This window comes from Ursus arctos, unplaced genomic scaffold, assembly GCF_023065955.2.
Source record: "Ursus arctos isolate Adak ecotype North America unplaced genomic scaffold, UrsArc2.0 scaffold_15, whole genome shotgun sequence".
Lineage (NCBI taxonomy): Eukaryota > Metazoa > Chordata > Mammalia > Carnivora > Ursidae > Ursus > Ursus arctos.
Window position 1 is genome coordinate 11326468 of NW_026622819.1, and position 24831 is coordinate 11351298.

General features: G+C 42.3%; 1 protein-coding gene across 4 annotated transcripts in view; it reads left to right on the forward strand.

The window, feature by feature from the left end:
- TRIO (trio Rho guanine nucleotide exchange factor) overlaps positions 1–24831 on the forward strand; it is a 347980-nt gene that overhangs the window by 104914 nt on the left and 218235 nt on the right. For all 4 annotated transcript variants that reach the window (XM_026506706.4, XM_044386996.3, XM_044386995.3 and 1 more), the window contains exons 2-3: positions 10901–10975; positions 20855–20969. In XM_026506706.4, coding sequence (XP_026362491.2) covers positions 10901–10975; positions 20855–20969 — 190 coding nt within the window. The remainder of the gene's footprint in view (positions 1–10900; positions 10976–20854; positions 20970–24831) is intronic.

Genomic DNA, 24831 nt, shown 5'->3' on the forward strand with positions numbered 1-24831 from the left:
CACCAGCACCTGAATCAGAAGGCACTTTAACCTGAAAAGCCGGTGAGTCCTAAAGGCTGAGCTTGCCCTCAGTGGTCTAATTGTAAAACAGGTCACAATGTCTGTGCCCAGAGTTGGCCTGGCCCTTCTCTCAGCATGTCCTCAGCGGTCAAATTTTGTTATGGCAAATACAGGGATCGGGAAGAAAAATTCAGACTTTAGGTTGTACTCCAAATTCAGCCTGAAAACAAGTTACAAAGCACCAGGTTTTGTTGTTGTTGTTGTTGTTTTGGTTTTTTCGGTTGTCCTTACATCATGGTGACGGAATTGCTTCTCCTAGGGTTCTTGTACTGTTCGAGGCTCTTGTCCGTTGTTGGCCCGTAGACATCTGAAGGTCAGAGCTTACCTTGTCCGGTTTGTGTCCTCAAGCACCAGATGTATCACAGTGTATTTCAGACGTATTTCTGACATGTTCAGAAGAAGATGAAAACAGTCGTCAAAGCAGAGTAGGAGAATGGAATAACTTAGGCAAAGCAGCTGCGTGTAAGCAAACTATCAAGTGGGTTTCTAATGATTAAAACATCACAGTGTTCGTCTTTGAACATGTTATTCACTCCTATGCTTTGTGGTCTTAATCCCTGGAGCAAGGGCTTCTAACTCCTTCAGAATGGTCTGAAACACCCTTTTTTATGTCACGGACTTAGTTCTAGTGGCCGTGATTGATACAAAATTTCAGGGACAGAAGTAACACTTTTAGGTGGGTTTGTCTAATCGCGGCAGTGTCTACATCTCTTTTAAAAATAATAGTACGTGTATTTGCAAGACATTTGTCCATCTCCATCTGGCTTTTCCTGTTGCGTATACATTGTTAAGGCCACTGTTGGTCTAAATCTGTGTTTTATTTTGTTTTAAATTATAAGCTGCTTAAAATCAGAACATACCATTTCAGGAGAAAATCTCCAGGACTTAAGAAAGCAGTGTGTGTAAATATGTCCTCTGTGAATGCCAAGGGATTAAAAACACAATGCTAAGCTTCATCAAAGGACTGGCTGGTAGAAAGTTCTGCCAGATTCCTTGATGTTATTAAAGATATATCTTTCTAGTGAGTTTATGTTGGAATTAAATCCAAATGGGAATAACTTTTCAGTCCTTGGGTTAAAAATTGTCTCTTTGTGGCATTTGGCTTGGATGATACGTTAATATAAGGGTGAATGAGTTAACTGAAGTTTTGAAGAGGAATTGGACATATGCTGACTACTTACTTTTGGAGACATTTTGATATTTTGTATATATGTGTGTGTAATTTAGTGTCCCTAAATACAGTATTTCCATTTGAATATAATCACTCTCAGTCAAGTTAATTGATAGCTTATTAAGTCACTCAACCTTGGTTTATTTTTTCTCCATGAATGGAAAACTAATCAAGTGTCTTGAAGGTAGACAGGATTGATAGGCGTTTGCTGATGAGCCTGGAGGAAGACCTCCGGGTGAGGATTTTGTCTCCCGTGCCTACCCCATGCTTACACGCTTTCTTATCTATCTGGGCAGGAGGAAATATTCCAAAGCAGAGCCTTAGCACCATAGGGTGGACGGAAGGAGGGCCGGCTTGGGGACTATTAATGTGCCAGCTGAAACAAACCAAATTTTGAATCCAAATCTTGATTCATTGATAGGAATTATATCCCTTTATCTTAAATTTATAGACCAGCCAGGACGGTTTGGCTCTGTGTATTTGCTTGATGTGTTTTTGGTTCCCTTCAGTAACAAGGAAAGATGTCAGTGACATAATGCAGGTGTTCTGGGATTGTTACTATTTGTGATATATGACACTTACAGAGGCTTAACTTATGTTTAATTAATGTGGCAAAAGACATTGCCATGTGAGTATTCAGTTAGGCTGCCTCAGGCTGAACTTGGGCTTAAGACAACAATACAGAAAGAAAGGTGTTCCGTTTTTAGTTGCTCAGCATTTATTTGGTTTGCTGGTTCCCTTGCGCTTCTTCTGTTTACAAAACCTCATGATGAAAGCACTTCCGGGTAACTTGGCATTCTTGGATGAAGACATGACCATGACCCCACCCGCTGCCAAGAGGCAGGGCTCCCAGGCCTGTGTTTCCTACTTAGAAACCACTTCCCTGAAGGCCTGCATTCTTTTGGTTGTTGAGGAGGTAAATGCAAAGCCACTGAATGCTCTTCACAAATCACAGCCTGCTCTTCCCTGCAGAGAAGCTTTTTATAATTCATTAAAATTTTGGTGGCTAGGGCAGAAAATACCTTTTTAATTACATTGTAAAAATCCCAAGAATATATAAATGCTATTTTATGTACTAGTCACCGAATATACTAGACAGAGAGGTAATGCAGTCACGTTAGGCTCCTCGAAATGGCCATGTGTAGCAGGTTGACTGCTTCGGACTTGTTGCATTATGTGATAAGGTGGATACTTTGCTTAGAACTTGTAGACTGCCTCTTAAAACGTGTCACTACTTGGAGCCTGATGAACCCCAGGGCTGAACTAGCTAGCTAGGTGTGAGGCTCTTCCCGTGAGCTGTGCACTCTGCCGCAGCGAAACTGGGCTGGAAGTTGAGAGCCACGAGCTTGCCTTCTGATGGGGGTGGGGGCAGGGCCCCGACAGGTATTTCTTAGGTAATTACCATGCAGCGTGATGAGATTTCGGGTGTGGTGGGAGTGCTAGGTGGGGGATCAGATCCAGCAGTGGGGACACGGCAAGACGTCACTTAAGGAGTGGGTCTGGTCTGAGTCTTCAGGAAGGTGAAGAATGTGTGGGCTTGTGCATGGGCAGGGGAGGGGATGCTTGAGGCAGTGTGGGAGCAAGGGCCTGTGGAGCCTGCGGGAGTAGATGAGGGAGAGGATGATGAATGGGGAACTCACGAGGGTGCAGAGGTCAGCAGGCTCGGACCATGAAGGACTTTGTGCCATGTCAGGGAGTTTGAATTTTATTTGAGGGCTCTGAGGCGCCACTGACAAATTTTAGGGGAGTAAAATGATGAGATGTGGTTTAGGGGAGAGTGGCAGTATGGAATCAAAGAGTCCTGCACCTCCTTTAGGAGACTGCTGGAGTAATCCATACGAGAGAGGTGCTGGCCAGTGGGGCAGGGAGACACGGTGCTCCAGTTAAGGATGGCACCTGCAGGATTACATGAGAGAATGCAGGGCAGGGGGAAGGCCGGGTTTCTTCTGGGTTGGCTGTTGGATAGGTGGTTTGTGGGGCCAGGTACAGTGCTGGGACCCACACAATGGGGAGCAGGTTTGTGGGGAGCAGGTTTGTGGGGACCATGATGAGTACAGGTGGAGATGGCTATATCATAGGCTTGCAGGTGCCCCCTTTTTCTTGACACCTTTTTATGCCAGTGATGGGAGTCTTCTGCTTGGCCAGTGAGATCCACCATAATCATCTCCACTCCACACATCCTACATCTTACAGGTGTCTTCTCCTATGGTGATCCCTCTGGCCCTCGTTTTTCCATACCAAGTCTGAACACTCAGGTTTTGCTTTCCCAAACAGACTGCAACAAGGGCGCTGTAGTAGTTGGTGTACAAGTCCCTCCCCGTCCCCCCAAAACAGGGCAAATCAGTGTACACTGAACAGAGTTTCAGTATCGCTAATTTATACTGTGTCTCTGTAGTTGCACCTTCGTTCCTTACAATAATCAAAACTGTACACAAAGGAAAAGGAGAATTACAACATAGCTTTATTTTTCAAAGCCTTTTACAAGAATGATTTTGATCTACATTAAAAAATATGAAGGCATAAGGATCTTTTTCTTTTCTATTTTGGTAGAGGGCAAGAGTGCTAACATGTATGAAATATTTGTTGTAACGATTAACCGTGTTTTCTTTTAGCAGTCAATCTTGGATGATCTAAATCAAATCATTTGACAGTGATTAAATTGTATCAGTTGTATCTCTGTGGTTCATTTGATAGAAACTACGTTTCTAACTAGCTTTCCTGAGAGGCTGCTTCTTGATGTAAAGCAAGCCTCCTTGGAGTAGGTATCACAGGACCATAAGCAGGCACGTATGTATGTATATGTGTCTATATACGTGTGGCTTGGGATGGGTGACTAGAGGCTCAGAGCACAGTGTGGGAGCTTTCCCTAAAGGCATCTCCTGATACTCTTAGAGGTTCAGAGAGATATAGGTGTTCTTTCTTTTGGCTTTCGGCAAACATGAGAATAAAGTTTCCCTGTGCTTAGCCCTGACTGGTCCTCGGGGATACAAAGATGAACAGCACATCTGGGCACATGGTTCTTTTTTGGTGTATAAGATTGTAGGAAGGTAGAATCCCCTTTCGTAATGCTACAACTTTTTTGACTATTAAAATATTCCCTTCTGTTGGTCTGTTAGTTATGGTTTTTAATTAAATTCTAATGTGTAGCTAATACATAATTAAATCATCAAACATTAAAAATTCATTATTTCATTTACATTAAACTATATGTAATAGTTAAAAAATATTTTTTGTTATGGTCTTTGGCTATTTTGGTTTGTCCTCTGTATTTCATGCTCAAGACATTAAATAGCCAGAGTTATTTTAAGTTGAAATGCCCTTAACTTCCTTAGATCAATCAAACTTATGCTGCTTTTTCTTCCTTAAAGGTATGATGTTGCATTACAGGCTATTGCTTCTAAAATTACGTGAAGGAATAAATTAACGAGGCTGACAGTTACTATAACCATAAAGGTTTAAGTGAAAATTATAATACTGCACTATGAAACCCCATCTGTATTCCTGTGTGGTGAGCATGCCCATATTCTTGGTATAAGTATTTAACTCACTTCATATGCATTTTATAAACATTTTATATGTGAGGATTGTAGTTATATATTTACATAAAAATATAATCATTACATTATATTTTGATGTTTTTATGCCTTAGTAAAAATGACATTAATATCATTTGATTTATAACCTTCTTTCCCCCTAAACATTTTTATAGAGGATCCAGGCTAGTTAAAAATGCTTCCTTCCTACACAACACTAGTCTAACTGCTTGCCTAGTTAAAACCTTTGATAGCACAAACACTGTATGCCACGCACCACCGCTCCCTGTGATCTGTGACTAATCCTGCAGGCACTGCAGAGAAAGGTGAGGGAGTCGGAACTGCGGCCGGCCTGCCTGGAAAGGGTGACGTCACCTCCATTTGCGCATGCGCGACGCCACTGATGCAGAGATTTATCATCCTGCTCTTTGTGTTCAGGGGTGCGTGTGCGCGCGCGCGCGCGTTTCCCCTAAATAAACTAATGAGTAAAATTAGGTAATTACCACCAAGACTTAGTACTAATAGTAACCCTCCAGCTTACTGGAGTCTTCTTTTTTGTTGTTGTTTCAGAATGCTGCTTTACTTATTAACACGTTTATATTACTGCTACAACCTGTGTTTCTAAAGGTATAGAATTTTATTTTTCAGTCACTCCCACTTTCGATCTTCCTATCCAGAACTAAAGTAGTATAGCTGACAGGCAAATGAGACCTTTGAAAATGGGTGAAGAGCACAGTTTGTCTCGTGGATTGTCCTTTAAAGACAAATCCCAGTGCAGGAGGTGAGGCAGACGGTTCAGAACAAGGTGTCAGTTCATTTCGTTCAGCCCAAATGATCAAGAGATAACTATGGCTTTTTCTAACACTGTTTTTACTTTAAAAAAAAGAAAGAAGAAAGAAAGACAAACGAAAAACCAAACCATTTGGCTAGTTTGATTTGAAGATTACATAAAATTTCAAATTACTAGTATCTGCCAGTAGTCCTGGGAGAAGTAAGAGGTTAAAAAAAAATGACCCTGTGTCTTAGTTTAAAAAGTTTAAATTTGATTCATTTTGACTTCATCTGACTTTTTTCATCTTAGTTTTTTTGACCCTTATATAAAAAGTACTGTCGGAATGATGTGCTGTATAAAGGCTTTTTGCTCATTGTAAAAATATTCCCGTGGTGCTTTTTTCCCCCCTCCTTCTTCTTAAGTAAGGACTCGGGGGTTGTTCCTTCTCTGTTTGTTTGTTGTTGTTGTTGTTTTAAATCTAATATGGAAAAGGTGCCAAATGAACGAGCGTTGTGGTCAGCAATGACTCACTCCAAAAGGCATTTGATAGCAGTAACAGTACAGCACCCACTCACAGAGTCTCGGGGTGAAAAATGAGAAATTGATTTGACCAGTGGGGTATTAGATAGTTGAAGTTTCATACCATTGATTCAACTAAAAGATTTTCCATTGTTGAACGCTCACTTGTGGAATATTTCTTCTCAGGGCAGAGAGGTTAATTTCCTTGTTATGAATATAATATATACTTTAGGAGTGGCCGTTTGAAAACACTGAGCTTGTATTTCATAAACCTAAAATACAAAGTGCTAAGGAACATTGGAGTGCTTGAGTAGGGGCTCAGGGGCAAGAAGCTGGAGAAGTATGTTCGTTCATTCATTCATTCATTCATTCACTCATTCATTCATCCATTCAACCATCCTATGTTTGTTGACCACCCTGTGGCTTGTCCTGTCCTAGATGTCTGGTATATGGCAGGGAACAAAGGAAACCCATCCTCTAGTCAGCAGGATAATTTAGAGGAAGAGAGAAAAAAACCATCCTCTTGGTGGGGAACATACTGCTTATCGTTTTAAGAAATATGAGCAATTTAGAAGCAGGGGTGTAAAATGTACTCCAGATTGACATACTTCTGAACCAAATAGCAATTTAAAAGGTGGTGAGAGAGGGGCGCATGTGTGGTGCAGTTGGGTAAGTGTCCGACTCTTGGTTTCAGCGCAGGTCATTCATGAGCTCAGGGTGGTGGAATCAAGCCCTGTGTTGGGCTCCATGCTCAGCATGGAGTCTGCGTGAGATTATCTCTCTGTGTCCTCCTGCCCCTTCTGCTCATGCTGTCTCTCTCTCTCTCCCAAATAAAGAAAATCTTTAAAAATAAATAAATAAAAGGTGATAACAGAATCAATTTTGGCAAGTAATATGTGAACCTTCGAGTTGAGATTTTTTTAAATGAATATATTAAACCCTCTAAATATTCGAATTTTATTGTTTTAGGCATTATTTATGTTGAACCAGGAAAGAGCAAAGAAAATTATCAACTCTAACTGCATGTTTATTTTAACAATGGTAACATCTGATTTTTAACCCACACTCCTTTCTCCTCAATATCATTCAACAAATATTGATATCAAGATCTTAGAGTAATGGCAGACGTTACCATGTGAATGTTCCAATCAGGTTTCTTGTAGACTTGGCTCAAAAGAGTGGTTGTTGCATGCGTTGTAGGGCCCCCTGGGAAACACCCTCTGCACTTACAAATGAGCCTGGGCTGACTGCATCCTTATGCTGTGCTCACTGTCTCCTGAAGCTAGCATGTGATTTCGTTCACATTGGCTTCTTTGTCTCAGATTCTGAAACTTACTTTAAATTCTAACAAGAATCTGGTCTGTCTTTTTGCACTCTTTAGTTAGGCTCTGGGTAATTTAAAAAGTACCTAATTTAAGAAATTGGTATAACTAAATGTCCTCTGACTTTGACCCCCTTGTTATCACTTTTCAAGCTGCTTTTCTTTTACTTCTAATTTTACCAAAAGTCTTTCTCTGGCATCCCTTTTCACCTATTAGTAGCATTTTCAAACTCTCTCGGTGGCACTTAGAAGTGAAACTGCTGCTGACTCGTGGTCTGTGACACAAAGATGTGGTCTGAGACCTCAGAAGCATCGCTCCAAGGTGGCATTTGCCATCCCTCTCTCTCCCCATGCGCATGGGGAGGGCGGGGCTGTGTGCTTATAGGGTTAGTCCTGGAGCGTAATTCTTTTGATCCTTTAAGGCACAAGGAAGGAACACAGTAGGAGTTGTCTTATCTGCAGTGTAATCTAGAATCACTGGAATAGCCCAGAAGCCATGTATTTAGATTTTTTTTTTAAATAGTTGCACACTGTTTTCATAAGCAGCTCTTCAGGGCATAGAACAGAATCTGCCTTTTTGATCTGAGGATGTTTCATGGCTGAGTTCTTCATGCTTTTTATTAAAAGTTAAATGATTCTTTAATTTAACTTTATGGTATGCATCCATGCTTCCTTAGCCTTTTGCATATGGGGTGTGTTTTTTAAAATGGAAATGAGATTAAAGATAATACATAATAGTCACAAACTCAGTTTCTTTGTGGTTAGTTTCATATTTCTGCTTTTAAAAAACTTCTTTTTTAAAAGTTTTAGTGGACTATTTTAATGAAATTCCCATCTCTTTTTCTGGGACATATTCAACAAACATATTATGGTAAAACTGTGAAGAATTTGTACTCTGTATTTGGACATGTATGTATATCACAACAGAAGTATAACACACTTCAACACCAGTTTAACCCTGGAGACATGTGCCTTTCTTCCTCTAACAAGACTGTGAGTAGTCTTCCTTAATTTAGGGGAGAAATTCAGGAACTGACAGGCTTAAAATAACTACAGTTTCTAGAAACTAAAACATGGGAGCGAATCTGTGGTTTCTAGTGGGTCATAGGAAATTGAGATTTTCATTGTGAATTTTTGTTTACTTCACCTTGTTTTCAGTCCAATGCGTTGTTCTTACTTCCTACTGTTCTGTCATCTCATTGGCCTCCTCATTTGTCCAGGCCCCCAGCACTCTGTGCTGCTTGTGGCACTTTTCATACCGTGCCTTGCCATGGTATTTATAAACGTGTCTTCATGAGGGCCGCCGTGCTGCCTAACTCCTCTTTGTGTTTGCCCTGCTGACACCTCTGTCCACCCCAGATGAAATTGAGACGTAATCTGTCTTTGTAGACGTGTCCTGTGAATTACCCAACGACTGGCAATGAATTGCTGAGACTAGATTGCATCCATTCAAGAGTTTTGAAGGAACCTTAAGGATGAAATTGCAGAACTCTTGGCTCCTGTTTTGCCTTTTATAAATAGCCACTGTTTTTAAAAGCTTGGTGGGTTGCCAGCACAAAGCTTATTAGTACATTGGAAAGCAAAATGGCCTGATGATGTAGAGGTGTGGGTTCTGTGTTGAGCCCTTTCACCACCAGAGAGGTCATGCAGCTTATCTCCTGGACCTCGGGGTCCTCCCGAGGACGTGGTTGCTGCTGACTTTGTGCAGCGTCTCTGGTGATTGTCAGCATCGTCGTTAATCCTGTTAAACTGGGTTCTTAGTATACATATAAGTATTCCGTGGGCAGGAGAGATCTACTTAATCAAATCACACGATTAATTTAGTCTTTCTTTGCTTCTGTGAACGATAGGGTGCAGAGGCTGGATTCTGTTATATTCTTCCTCGAAGTGCTGATTTTGTTGTTGCTTGCTTGCTTTGGCAGGCTGCTAATTTGGCTGGACTGAAGCCGCGAACCCCACCTCCTCTGTACTGGGCCCCAACGCGAATCTCGGTCAGATGCTTTGTCTTTAGCTTCGAGCTTGCCTCCTACAAGTGAGGCTCAGGGGAGAGCCAGAGATTTGGGCCAGGATTATCCCCAGAACTTGGGGCTCCCCTGCTTCTTTCCCCAATTTCTCCTCAGCTCCTGAGGTTGCCCCGAGCTGTGCCTGGTTCTTGTGTTGGCAGCTCTATGAGGCTCAGCCTGCACCCTGTCCTCAGGCTAAAAGCCCCAGTGCAGTGTTCCCAGGGCCATTCCCTTTTCCCCAAGTGTGTCTCCCTGCTTTGGGTTATTTTGCAGCCTGCAGACGGTTGATTTTTTTAATAGGTTTCCTCTGTGGTGGGGCTGGTCCCCCAGGGCTACTCAGACACGTCGCAGGTGGAAGCCCCAGTTCACTGAGAGAGAGCTTTCCTTGCTCTCTCAATCCAGGTGTGCATCTTGATTGTTGTGTTACCAAGCTACCATTCTGGAGTGTTCGTTGTACTATTTTGGCAAAAACAAACAGGAAAATAGCGATGGGGCAGTGGTCTTTTATTTTTCCTAGAGATTGCTCAGCCAGTAATGACAGTTTCTCATTTTGATGAGGATGGCCAGCATCCTGAACCTAGATTTCCTCTGTTGGAGACCTCCAGGAGAAATATCCCAAGGCATTATTATGAGCATTGAACATTTTTGACCCCAGACTCCCATGGGGGCCTTTGCCCTGGTAAGCTGAGCCAGACACGTTTGGGCTGCAAGAATTTCTTATCTTAGATGGATGTTGACTTGGCCTAAATTGCTTGCTGCATGCTGCTTTTCCATGATGTCTCCACTTGCCTTTGACGATATTGGGCCCTGGGAGAGTTAGTTTCACAGTGAGAAGAGGGTCTCAGACATCTTCCGACGCAGGTGGCAATGGGCCATCCTACCCCAGTAACCAGTGACATCCTCCAGGGGGGCATGACCCAGAAAGCCTGGAAGGAAAGAGCCTAAAGGAAGCTGTGGCCGGTCCCTGGCTATTTATAATCCCTGCTCTCCTCACTGCCACTGTTTATTTTTAACCACTCTGGACTCTGGGAGGAGGAGGAGGAGGAGGAGGAGGAGGAGGAGGAGGAGGAGGAGGAGGAGGCGGCGGCGGCGGCGGCGGCGGCGGCTTTGAGCTCCCTCTAGAGGCTTCAGTGTGCCACCAGTCTGTGTGTTTAAAACATGATATTGCTTCTTTAGTTACATTCATCTACAGGATTCAGATGAAGATTTTTGAAATGATATGGACTGGTTTCATATCCTGTATTTTGGGGGACCAGATCTTTATTGCTACAAGTGGCCTGAAGCCTGCTTGGTACCAGGGCCTTTGGGTCTGTGTGCAAATCATTGTTTGACATTAAAATAGAAGATAATTCTGTGATCACAGTCTTTCCTTCATAGAATTCAAATGCTTTGAAATGATATTTCTAAAGCTGACTTAATGGGTGTGAGCAAAGCTGCTGTGTTTGCATTGGCTAGACTGGGTAAGAAGTTAAATGTCACTCAAGCAACCTAGTAACTTGAATTTCTCCTTATGTATTTCAGGGTTTCGAAAAAACGATGAAATGAAAGCTATGGATGTTTTGCCAATTTTAAAGGAAAAAGTTGCGTACCTTTCAGGTAAAGTTGAACTTTCTAATATGCGTTACTGTTTCTTCTGACTGCTTCTGATGCAGTGTCAGAGTCTGAAATACCACACTAACTCACCTGCCACACACATAAAAGCACTGGTGTTTCAGTGGATTTTTAATTGCTTTGTTCTTGTAGCATTTTCCTGAGAAATTAGTGCCCAAAGCATTTTCTCCTAGTGGGTAGGCACATTGTAAGTCAGACAGCGCTGAGTAAGATATGTTTGTGTCTGTCACTCAACAAACATTTGATGCTTTTCCCCATTCAATTATGTGAAACGACTCATCGTTTAAAAGTTTAAAAGTCCATCATCTGTGAAGCCTGGGTGGCTCAGGTGGTTGAACATCTATCTACCTTTGGCTCGGGTCATGATCTCAGGGTCCTGGGATGGAGCCCCGAATCGGGCTCCCTGCTCAGCAGGAGGGAGTCTGCTTTTCCCTCCCCCTTTGCCTGCTGCTCCCCCTGCTTGTGCTCTCTCCCTCTCTCTGTGTCAAATAAATAAATAAAATCTTAAAAAAAAAAAAGTCCATCCTCTTCCTGAAAGTGATGGAAATGTGATCTTACTGGATGTATCCTGAATTCCTTGCCTTGGTTTCTTGTTTCCTCACCCTGGAGTTCCTAAAACCCATATTACGGATTGTGAAAGCCCCAGTGATCTCTACCAACTGGGTCCTCCACTTAACCTGTACAACCTGTACCCTCCTGTAGGGTGGGGACAGTCTACACCAGTCTGTCAGGCTTTGGGGCACTGGAGGGTCAGCTTTTGGGCTGTTTCTTTGGGGGCTCCCTCCTAGATGAACAGAAGAGCCATTGGGTATTTTACCTTTTTGGCACCAGTTCACTTGTTACAAAACAAAGGTTTGCAGATTTTTCTGCTCTGTTGTAGCAGGAAGTAAATGTGTGGATTGTCATGTGGTTTTAGACAGTCTTCCTGGATGTGTTTCCCCTGATAATTTTTTATCTTTCTCAAACAGGCATAATATGCTGATCTGATGTCTCCTTTTGAACACATTTTACTTTAAATGTATAACACTGCCAGGTGCTTTTATATGCTGGGTGTGTCCTTTTGGCGTGTGGAACGGGCTATATTTAGGGCACAGCTCCCTGTATGCTTTTGCTAACCTCACCTTGATGGCCAGTGGGGTTTCCTGGCGACCCTCGTAAATACTATTTGAAGATTTGGCTCAAGTGAGTCTAATTCAGAATGCATTTGGAATGTTAATAGAAGTTCATGAAAAGAAGACGCTTTAGGTAATCAGGAATACATGCTTAAAAGAATGCCCCTCCTGGCTTGCAGCACACCGAGTTTTAAAAGCAGTCTTTGCTCTTTCCTAATCACGTAGTGACAAACTGCATAATGTGGACTCAGGCCGTGGTTTATCAACTCCTGATTTTGTAGTTTACAGATGAATTTTAAAGTTAATATAATGAAAAGACTCGGCTTATAAATAGCAGAGGCGGCTGTAGGAGGGCCTAAAGCCAATTCCACATGTTCCTCGGTTTTTTTATGTTTGAAGTTTGGATCTGTGGTGAGAGCACTTGCTTCTTTGGTTAAGCTCCCGGAGACAGGCGTATCAAGAGCAGGGGAAGGTTAAGGCTGATGATTTTTATTTGTACTCATTCTTTATTAGGCATTTAATACAGAATGTCTCGTTTGATGTTATTTTTGTCTAAGTTTTGTCTGTCAGAACTAAAACTATTTCCCTTTTAACTAATTGAAGAAATAAAATCATCAGTCTTTTGGAGTTTATCATGACTCTTTACTCAAACCTTAAACTCTGCAGGGTTAATATAGGTGTCTTTAGTGGGGAGGGAAGTTGTGCTCTGCAGCAAACTAGTCTGGAACTGTTTTTCTATATTAGAGACGGTAGGACTTTTGCCAGCTAGGTTGGTTAAATGAAGTTGGTAGGTGCCACCACAATTTTATAGTATTTCCTACTTTATGACCAGAATTGGCAAGTTATATTAGCATGATGTCATTTTCTGATTTTCTTAGGCTTGTTGTTATTTCGTTTAGGAAGGGAAAAGGGAAAAAAAAAACCCCACTAAATAAAAAACAAATTCGTTACTTGCATGGTGATTTCTTTATGTGTATAAAAGATTTTACAGTGAAGGAATAAATTTTTCAGAAATTTATACTTCTGTTCCTGTTTTTTAAAATCTCTTTTATTGAGATACAGTCCCAAACCATAAAATCTACCCTTTAAAAGTATATGGTTCAGTGGATTTTAGGGTATTCACAAGGTTGTGAAACTATCACCATGGTCTAATCCCAGAACACTTTGATTACCTTCAAAAGAACCCCGGGCCCAGTCCCCATTTCCTCTACTGCCTGGCTCGGCAGCTGCTAATCTACTTTCTGCTCTGACCCCATTTTTTAAAATATTAGGGGATATTTATTGTGGTACATTTGTAAAAGCTCTCTATGTGAGTAGCTTTTAGTAAATTAAATCTAAGTGGAATAACTAGGGCTTTGAAAAAGCAGGCCAAAGACCAGTGATTCCATGAGATACTTATTAGGCCAAAATCTGAAAACCCAGTGGGGATTCTTTGAACTTGAATATTTCTGATCCTCAGTCTCATCTGCTGGTACTGTAGAAAGCAGTCCTCACCGCATATAGGTAAGACAGCAAAATCCTCACTAACTCCTGCAGAGGGTGAAGTAAATGAGGTGGCAGACCTGACTTCCTGCCTCAGGTCAGAAGTAGGGGCAGTAAGAGAAGGGTTTTATAGTTTATATTTAACATTTTATTTAATATGTATGTTAATGTGTTATATATATTGTCCTAGTGTGGTTATCATCTATAGAATGTCAGCCCTGTGCCACTAGGGGCTAGGGTTTGGGCCTCAAAAGAGCTCACAGACTACCATCAGAATTAAGAACACTTTTTCCTCTTAACCTTTTATCATGAAACATTTCAGCATCCAAACGGATAGAGAACAGTACAATGAATTTCCATGAACCATGGTTCACTTCAATAATCTTGTCATCTGTATTCCTATAAAAGCTTCAGAAAAACCTTAATACCATTAACAGACCTAAAAAATGAGTGGTATTCTTTAATATAAAAAAGGCCTATCGATATTCAAATTTTCCTGCTTGTCTCATATTTTGTTTCACAGGATATACATGGCAATTGGTTGATCTCTTTGTGTTTCTCAATCTATAGGTTTTTACTCCTCCTTCTTTTTGTTTTATCCCCTTATGTTAATTATTAGGTGAGGAAACTATGTGTTTTCCTGCAGATTTCCCTACATTTTAGCTTTTGCTGATTGCACCTGTGCGTGGCCATTTACTATGTTCTCCTTCCCCTGTGTTTCCTGTAAACTAGGAGCTGGATCTTGAGGCTTGATCAGACCTAGCTCAGATTTTGCAGGAAGAAGGCAAAAAATCCTTAATGGGTGGTGGTAGGTAGTTCTGCGAGTTTTACTAGGGGAGTCTGGCTGTCTCTTTTTTTTATGATGTCAAGCATTCATTGATGATCATGGTTTAGATCTAATATTTTGTCACAGTTGCAAAATGGTGACATTCTAATTACATCCTTTCTTCTTTATCAACTTAGATATTCTATAAAAAGAAGTGTCCCATCATCAGTTTCTTGGTTATCCTGAGAACACAGTTAATACAGGAAAAGGATAAATGATTGATTCTTGTCCTTTACCAGTTTTCAGACTAATGAAAAAATGACCATTAGTCATTTTAGACTGATTAAAAGAACCTTTGCTTTTTAATGTTTGATGTGTTTCAATTAATTGCAAAATTAAAAAAAAAATCTCTTAGAAGTTAAAATTTTCTCATCTTTGACCAAACAGCAGTGTCTTCAGATGGGCTCCTGAATCTCTGTGCTGCTGGCCTCCAAGTTCTCTGTTTGCTGGGGAGACAGGATGTTTCAGGACCTGCTCGCCTGTCCCTGTTCCCCATCTGGAGCCAGCCGTTTCTCCAAAGTGTGCTGGCTCCTTTGCGTGGGGGAAAGGTGCGGGGTGCTGGAGAAGCTTGCTGGTCCTGGCGGGGTCACTGTTTCTGTGCCTCTTCAGTGGACACATCTAGGAAATACATGTGTAGATCTTTTTTTTTTTTTAAGTAAGATGTCATGACTTCATATGCAGGTTTCTAATTCAGATTTAGGATTGCAGGTATTTTTCTTTGATTTTATATTTGTGTCTCCTTTTCCTTATACTAAAAATCTGAGTTCCTACTCTCATCAACATAATTGCTTATTTACATTGTAATACTGTTGTTATTGCTACACTGTGACTACCAAATGTAATCTAATATTTCTGTTGTCCTCAGGGTATATGCCCCTAGGAACATACAGTCCTGTTACTCTGTTTTAAAATCACATAGACTAGCTTATCTCTGGGTGGGCCAAGTTCCTGCCAACTTGAAACTCCAGATCATATGTTTCATTTCGTTTTACAGTTCTAAAGCTTAAAAACACAACCACCTAATCTTGTTTCAGTATTAAGTAAAATGTGTACATCATTCCACGGTTAAAAACAAAAAAAATTAAAGTACAAAGAAATGTAGGTTTTTTTTCCCCCCTGCCTCTTCAACCCTGTACCTTTCCTCCATCAAAGGAAACCTTTTTGTTTTGTTTTTGTTCTCTTTAGTTTGTTTTTTTTTTTTCTTATACTTGTAAAACAGGAACACTCTCTCTCTTACTCTCTCTCTCTCTCCATGTATTCTCCTCTCCTCCCTCCCTGAGATAAATAGTCATGTATTTATGGACCATTTTCTCTGCTTGTTATTTCATTTTAACCATATTCTGGACAACAGATTATTAGTATATACAGAGATTCCACATTCCTTTTACAGTTGTTTAAACTGGACTGTGTGTATATAGCATACTTGGTTCAGTCAGTTGTCTATCGATAGACATTTGGGTTGCTTTTTTTAGAAGGAATTTTTGGGGTGGGGCAAGGTGAACATCATTCACCTTTGCAAGTGGGGGTATTGACAGGAATGTAGGATTTGATTGCCCAGAGGTTTGCTGTTAGTATTAGGACTACTGACCATAGTTCTTCTTGTTCCAGTTTTGCAGAGTCCTACACTTTCTGGAAAGGGAAGGGGGTACCTCCCATCCATCTTGGATATTGTCATTAGCCTCTGGCACAGTCTGAGGCCATAGTATAGTAACAGACTGGAAGGCCAGGTATTGCCAGAGGCTCTCCACGCGCCCTATCAAGAGTCCCCTTAGAGTCTTCATTTGAAATACTCTGTAAGCCGGTTTCTAGTTCTCAGGACTGGGCTGCAGAAGGTGAGCATGGGAGGGGACGGGCCTGTGGAGCTGCTGGCCTTGGCTACTAGAGCAGGGGCCCAGTGATCACCTGTGTTTCCTTAGTTGATAGCAGACTTAATAGATTATAGCCATAATTTCTCCTTCACAAACCGTGCCTTTTCAGAGCTTCCTTTGTAAAAGTCTGCTTTTCATGATCAGTGAGTTAGACTGCTCCTTGGGGGAAGGGGACATAAAGAATCATTTTCATGGTATTATGACCCAGAAATTCAAATAAAGGCCATACAAAAAGAATACAGTTGGTTCACTGAGATTTACATCATACTCCTCAAAGCAGGTATGCCTTCCTTATAAGGATGAAAGGTAAGGTGAGTTCTTAATTGATTTAAAGAAAAAGGGGCAACTCTGAATCTTGCTGCTTCTGTGGTCATTCTGGGCCATGTTGCCCCAGAGCCCAAGTCCCCCGGACTTTGACCTTTTAGAAGAGAAAGTAAGCATCACTGGGTTTAAGGAAGGGTCACACAGACGGCCTTAGCCATAATACAGGAATTTCTCCTCTTTCTTTCTCATGTTGACAAGAACCTCAGTCTGTTTAGCATCTGTGTGTGTGTGTGTGTGTGTGTGTGTGTGTGTGTGTGTTTAAGATTTATCTATGTATTTGTGAAAGAGAGAGAACACAAGTGAAGTGGGAGGGTAGAGGGAGAGGGAGAGAGAACCTCAAGCAGACCTGATGCTGAGCTCAGAGCCTGACCCGGGGCTGGATCCCAGGACCCTGAGATCACGACCAGAGCCGAAGTCAACAGTCAGCCATGTGGCCAACGGCACCACACAGGTGCCCCCACATCTGTGTTTCTATAAGAAAGTTCATTAGGCATGTCTGTTTTTAACTTCCTGACACTGATAGTAGGTATTTTTAACTAACTTTGTGTGGAATATAGATGAGGAATCCATTCATTCAGCAAATATTTATTGAGCATGCTTTTCGTTCCAGGCTCTTACTGGGCCTTGAAGGTATACATTGTTGTCCGTGAATGAGACATGCCTGCCTCCACAGAGCTTCCATTTAGCGGGCGGGACAGACAGAGGACAAGACTGTGTAAATCATATAATTTACTAGAAGGTGAGAGGGGCCTTACAGAAATACAATAGAGTATGAGGAGAATTGTAAGAATTAAAAATAAAACAGTGTCATTTTGAACAAAAACTACACTTTCTGTTTTGTTTTGTTTGACTAAAACAACATTTGGGTCGGCAGGTAATCCGTAACGAGCCTCTAGGTTTTGATGAGGAGCAGTCCAGACACTGATGCTCTCAGACTTGGACGTACTGGACATTGGGAGATGCAGGGAATGGATTTCTTGCCCTTTTCATTGTAGAAACAAAGGCACTGGGTTTCCCGTTTATGAAATGGGACTGACATGTGTCCCACCTGCCTCACCCTGAGGCTGCAGGTCGACATCACATCCATCCAAGTATATTTGATGGGCTGGAGCATCATTGTTACTAGTTCAGGAAGAAGAACTTTAAAGTTGTCACTTTTCTGCTTCTCGTTTGTGTACCTTCTGCGTTTGTGACGTTGACACCATGTTAAATCCTGGAGAACACCATCCAAACACACATCTGTGGCATTGACTTTAGGCTCCTTGAGGTTCAGAGACCATGTGTCTTTGAACTAATACTATGCCTCATCGGTTCTCAGATTTCTTTTTTCAACTTCACTGGGAGGGGTCAACAGATGGGTGATTGGCACCTGCCTGTCACTGAGTATGACACACCACAGATCGGAAGATGCACGCTGATGCGGGGAGGTTAGCAAGTGAAAGCCTATTATTAAATCATTTAAATAGAGAATAGGCAGTTTTTGCTTCATAAGTGATTTTTGATGAAGTTTTGAAACTATTTTAGTGAGTTTTCTGAAGCTCTGTTCTGGGAAAAGGAAAAAGATAAAGTGAATTTTTTTTCCTCTTAAAGGTCAAATTTGGGTTTAAGTAAGCTTTTCTTTAGGACATAAGTGAGAGCTTTTTGGTGGATGAGCTTGCTGGCAGCTCTCCGGACTCTTTATTAGCGCTCCCAGCTTGGGGAAGATCTCTAGTTAAAAGGTGAAGGGTACGATAGGCAGTCAGGACCTGTGCACACACTTGCGTTTCCTTCTCACTTCTCTGTGAACAGGTCGCTGTGTGCACTGTGCACACCTGTTGATTGCCCACGTGAGCGTCTTTGATGGTCAGGCTTTGGAGTCTACTCTTCGCACTCATGGTGGAGCATGCCTTGCTTGCTTAGTGAGATTTGATGACCCCAGAGGGTGGAGAGTCAAACACAGGTCATTGTCATCTTGTCTCCCTACTGAATCAGATGTTACGTTGCATTTAAACAATTTAGAATGGTGGTCCAGGAAAATGTTAGATGCTATTCTGTTTACCAAAAGTGGGGTGAATGTTTTAACCCAAATGTCATGCTGTATTTTTAAGAACTCAAATTTCTATAAAATACGTTGTTCCACAAAATTTTTTTAAAGATTTTATTTATTGGAGAGAGAGAGAGAGAGAGAGAGCGAGTGCATGCACACAAGCTGGGGGAGGGGCAGAGAGAGAAGCAGACTCCCGCTGAGCAGGGAGCCCAATGCAGGGCTCGATCCCAGGACCCTGGCATCATGACCTGAGCTGAAGGCAGATGCTTAACCGACTGAACCACTCAGACGCCCTGATCCACAATATTTTTGATCAAACAGACTGGTTCTCTTTTTGGAAAGTATCAAAGATGTTGGGAGATTTAAAAATATACTGAATTCTTGCCTCTCTTATCTTAGGGATAGGAGGTATTCCCAAAACTAGGGCCATTGATTTTATCCTGAAAATACTATAATATTTCAGAAGATTACTTGGTGATGACATTCTGGCGTGTATAACAGAACTGCTGCTTACTTTTAATAGTACCTTTCATTCATTAAAATGCTTAGGAACCATCATTCAGTTGCCCTTCTGGCATTTTTACTACTTTAGAGAGATTTAAAGCCACTAGTTTGAAAATTTTTCTAAGTTTGTGTCAGGGCAAAAGACCCAGCTATGACCATGTGACATGGTCCCCTTGTCCTTTTTTTTTTGTAATTTCATTTATTTATTTTAAGTAATCTCTATACCCAACATGGGACTCGAACTCACAACCCTGAGATCAAGCGTCGCATGCTCTTCTGACTAGGCAGCCAGACCTCCCCCCACCACCATGTCTTTATTTAAGCTCTTTGAGCTTTAGTATCTTTAGTTATAAAGCTGGAAGGATAAAACCTCTCAACGGGTCATTGTGATGTTGAAATCAAAGCACGTGTAAAGGACTTGATACCATACCTAGGATGTATCAGTGGCTGTGGTTTCCTGCTGTTCCCATTTAACACATGAATTACTGCACTTATAAATAATTGAACACTTTTCTAGATTGCGTGACCTAACAGTACATGTGGATCATTTTAACTGCTCAGAATCAAAACTCAGTTTCATTGTTGTTCAGAGGGACTATTAATCATTCTAGGAAATTGTAAAAATCCGTATTGGTGAAATGTGTTTTTAAAATACCAAAGTCTTGTGCTGAATCCTTTTTTGGCTTTTCTAAAAGGAAAGAATCTGGTTTTCTGTTAATGTTTGCTTGCTTTTTAGTTTTACCTCTGCTAATGAAGTAAATGAGATGAGAAAATAATGAAGAGTTTCATGTTGTGACTTGAATTTTGAGATCTTACCGCTCTACTTCTGAAGACAGATGACCAGAGCTGTGTAACTAAGGAAGGATCCGCTTGAGAAGGCTAGATTTTCCTTCTCTGTTTTATTTTCTGAAAACATTGGTGGAGTAATAAAATATTTCTGGAAATTTCATCGAAAGTATTCAGTGACACCAGCAGTCCTCATTAGGATTTTATGTATGTTCACGAGGGCTACATCTGCCTGTCTGTGACAAGATAGTCCCCGACATTTGTACTTAGTATGTGATGTGATTTTTCTAAACTCAAGCTAATTTAGTTCTGTTTTAAAATTCTTTAATGTCAGTGTCTTTATTCGTATGTGTGGCTTTGTATGAGAGATTGGTGAGGCTTGACTGCTGGGGTCACGTGCGGCCCTCAAGAGAGGAAGATGTCCTAGATCCCAGATGAGAGAAAGTCATCATTAGCATAAAGTTTGAAGTCCATTCCTGTCTCTTTCCTTTAAGACTTAAAACCCGATTTGGTTGATAGCAAAGAGAGAGCTTAAAATTCTGGGGCAGGAAGGAGGGCGCAGTGTGGCGGATGACAGGAGGGCCTGGTAAGGTGTGAGGAGGCCGTGGTTTAAGGGAAATGACACCCATATACATGGAAATGTTCTCCACACATAAAACTGAAGTCAGAGAGGACACATAGATAAAGACGAGGCCTTCTCTGATGGCTTCCACTCGGACTTGTTCTGCAGAGTCCCGGGAGGGGACAAAGTAGCCCAGCCATGTGTCCCCCCAAACAAGGACCCTTGCTGTTTGCACGCTCCTTCCTGGCCGTGCAGCTGGTGGAGGTGCAGGGTTGCACGAGTGGTTGGGTGCCGACGGTGGACCTCCAGGGGCATGCGGGGTCCTGTCCTCTCTGGCTTTCGTCTAAGTTGTGCTCCAAATGCTTGTTTTTCAGGTGGCAGAGATAAACGTGGAGGTCCCATTCTAACGTTTCCGGCCCGCAGCAATCACGATAGAATACGACAGGAGGACCTCAGGAGACTCATTTCCTATCTGGCCTGTATCCCTAGGTGAGTTCTGTGTGGTTTGTGGTTTGTCACTGTCTCTAGCGGTCCAAGAAATGCGGCGCTGTGTTCTCCAGAAGCAGCTGCGCGGTGGCTTGAATTCCAAGCTGATCAAACAGAACAAAAATCGTCCTCTCTGTCTTTCGTTCCGTTTTATGAGCATTCTGTCATGTTTGCTGCACTTCCGGTGTGGGGACGAGAAGGTCCGCGTCTTGCTTGGAGAGCTTTGTGGGGGGACGGTGGGGCTGGGATTAGGATGCGGTGCCTCAGGCGGACTGTCCTTGGTGAATGTGACGCCAGGACGCAGAGCCCGACAAGACCGGAGAGGGAATGCTGTCTCTGATAATAGTTTCTGTCTTCATGCAGAGCTTCGGTTTCTGAAAAGCATTCTCTTGATTTGTGGCATGAGGTTTGTGAGGCATTCAGACTCTTTCCCGGCTAATATGCCAAGTTTGGGTACGCCCATTCAATCCGAGACCCCCTAAGGATAGGGTGGTCGTTAGCATGGGTGCTGAAGAACGCCAAGACCAGACAAAGCTTTATTTTCCAGATACTTTTTGGAAAAGAGACTACCGCTGTGATGCAACCCAAGGATTTAGACATGCCTGCAATAAGCAACTGGGTGTGCTGGGGTTGGAGGGGTGCTTCCCTGTAAGGAGAAGGAAAGGCGCATACTAAAGGGGTCATAATCGATGTGCTAGAGGCAGGAGGCGTCTCCTCAGAGACGAAACGAGGGCGTGTGGAAGAAAACTCGGTCATTATACATGGGCTAGAGTAGACAGTAACGTTCATGAACACGTGATGCAAGAGAATAATAAAAGGTGGTCAGTAGCAGGATTAATGGCTTCTCGAAGGTTGAGGGGAGTGTAATGCATCTGCCATGGTACATGGGTTGGGGCACTGCTGACCCACTTTGGTGGACACCAAGCATGGAGGACAGTAGTGCCCGTTTGTAAGCCCTCCTTGCTGTGGCTGAGGCAAGTCCGCTTTTGCTGTTGATATCTGACCTGCCAATGAAGTTGTTGGGTTTTCCTGTTTGGGCATCCTTTACAAGAAAACCATCACTTTGCATCATCAGTCGCAACGCGATAGAGCCCTGTGTTCATATATGGAAAAGTTTACCCTTTCCTCTTACTCTGGTGTTGAACTGTTGAAACCATGGAATTGAAAAGGGCTTTAGAGGTTCTGTACTACTCACTATCATTTATATAAATAACAGTAGAGTTGATAATGACCACTTACGGAGTTCTGACTGTGTGCTAGGTAGTATGCTAATGATGGAAAAAGAAACAAATACAGAGGACATTGTAAAAATCTCTGCCAATTAAAGTGATACTTGTCATACAGTGTAATTATGGAATGACTGTATATAATTTTGGCAGTTGGCTTTCTGGTTTAAAAATGTGTTGATTGTAACTATTAAAATTTTCTTTATTTCATTGATATCATAAAAAAAGTTGATTCAGGTATATTTTGGATCATCTGGATGACCCACTTAAGCCCACAAAACTTCATTATGGTGAGCAAACACAAAAGTAGTGAGAACAGCGTAGCAGACATCCACATACCTGCCATCCAGCTTCACCGATGACCAGATTTTGCCAGTCTTGTTTTTCTCTGAGTTTCCCCCTGGAATAAAAAAGTCCCAAGCCTCCTATCATTTCTCTGTAAGTATTTATGCTTAGCGTGCAGGGTGACCCCTCCACGGTGGAGCACAGCCCCTTCATTGCCTAGATTTGCTTTTGTATTTACAATTCCAGGTGGCAAGAAATGTCACTTCGCCTGTCCTGGGTTAATGATAAGAGAAGTAGGATTAAGACGTAAATGATAGATTCCTCAAGGGATATTGGGGAAATTTCACTGTGGTCCAAACGGAGAAAAGTGGCAGCAAAACCCATGGGTCTACCCTGGCCATCCAGGAGCTATTCCGCCCCACTGCGCGCTTGGTGGCGGGAACATTATTTTGTTAGAGCCGAGCAATAGGGCCAAGAAAATCGTTAGCAAAATATGATGGTGTGTGAATTTTTTTTTTGACTTGTGGGTTTGCTCGCACTTAAGTCTGGTTATTTGTTGCCATAGTTCCAGAGTGGTATAAATCATCCTGGGGGCCGTGAGACTTCTTTTCCTGTCCATTGCTCCTGACAGTTTCTGCGCTGTGAAGGTGGTCTTCCACCACGCCCCGCCCCTCAGCTGGATAGTTGCAGGGCCTCGCGTTCCCAGATGTGGAGAAGCGCGGCATACAGAAAACATGGGCGGCACAATCAGACCAGCTGTTACTTTTACTTTTCTTTTTCTGATCTACGAAATGTGATAGTAATGTGTACTTCTTGGGATCATTGTTGAGTGTGGAGTAAGATTACTTACGTACATGCCCAGTACAGTGCCTGATGCACAGTAGCTCCCTCAGAAAAAGTACGATAATTTCCATCTTTCCTGCTTCGCTTCTTATATTTTTCCCTGTGACATGTGCTGCAGAGCCTGGTTATCTTGTTTTTCTTATGCATGGCCTCTAGTCTGTCTGCGTTTCTCTTAAAATTACCCTCAGAGGTAATCATAAGTGTGATCTGAGCAGTGGTGAGTAGTTTGAGTATTATTACTTGGGTCACCTTCCCTTTCCTTCCTCCCTCTTAAAAAAAAATGCAATTGGAATAATAGAGTGACTTTCATAGAATGAATTTGCAAGGAAACTTTCCTTTAACTGTGTGTAGGAGTAGCAAGTGACAGTAGAACTTCTTGCTGGTCTAATTGGGATTCCCACACAGTGATGAAAATAACATCAGTCTTGGTGCATCTCCAGGTGTTTATTGCTCTTATTGTTTGAATTACCCTTATATTAATTATGTTTTAGAGCATTTTGCCTTCTTTAGAATGATTGGTAGTAGCTACACGGATAAACTCTCTTTTGTCACTAGCGAAATAATGTGAGATTTAAGTTGATTCGTTCATGAACATTCATATTAAAAGGTACTTTCTTCATCTGGAAACTAAAGATCGTTTCTCTTTTTCAGAGACCAGCATTGAGAAGGGTTCTTAATTTTATCTAACATTTCATTATCTCACAGGTAAAATGAGGTTCTTAGATGAAACTGCTGAATACCTGGTTGATAGTCACACGTCCCAACGAGCAGTGTCTTCTGGGGGGAGGAGTGGTATGGATGCCTTCTCCTGGAGACAGCTGCCCACGTTCATTAACTGCTCCTGAATAGAATTGGCTTTGGGAATCTGCAAGTCACCGCTTTCTTAAGAAGACTGGCTTTTAACTGGATAAAGAGACGGATTGAAAGGACGTGCCCTCCCAGCCCAGTTCACGTGCAATTTTCATTACTTAGAAGTCACTGGGTGGTCAGTTCGATTGTGGAGGAAGGTGGATAGTGAGTCCTTTTGTAAACTGTGCAAGCTCAGGTACCTTCTGGTTGTGGTGCTCTCTAACGTGTTCCTGTTGTTCAGCCTGGAGTTACTTCCAAGTGGAGGGGCTGTGCTGTTTTCTGTACACACCATGTAGCACTCTGTGAGGAGAGACACAGGCTGCCCAGAAGGTGCCCTGATCTGGTGAAGGCCGATGCCCGAAGTGCCGTCTGGCAGACAGCACCCACTGAGGCCATCAGGGGCCTGGCGTACGGTCTCCTGCCTTCGGTGTGCGGCAGCAGATGGAGCATCCGGGGAAGAATGTCTCCCCGGGGACAGGCTCCCTTTGCTCTGGCTGGTCTTGCCAGATTGCAGACCCCATCAGAGCCCAGAGAGGCCCAGAATGCTTCATTTCAGTGACTTGGGAGATTTGAGGAGACATTTCTGGAAGCCTGTTTGCTTCTAGGATCTGTGAAGGAGGTCCGTGCCATGCTGTTCCCTGGTTTGTGGCCCAGGACCTACG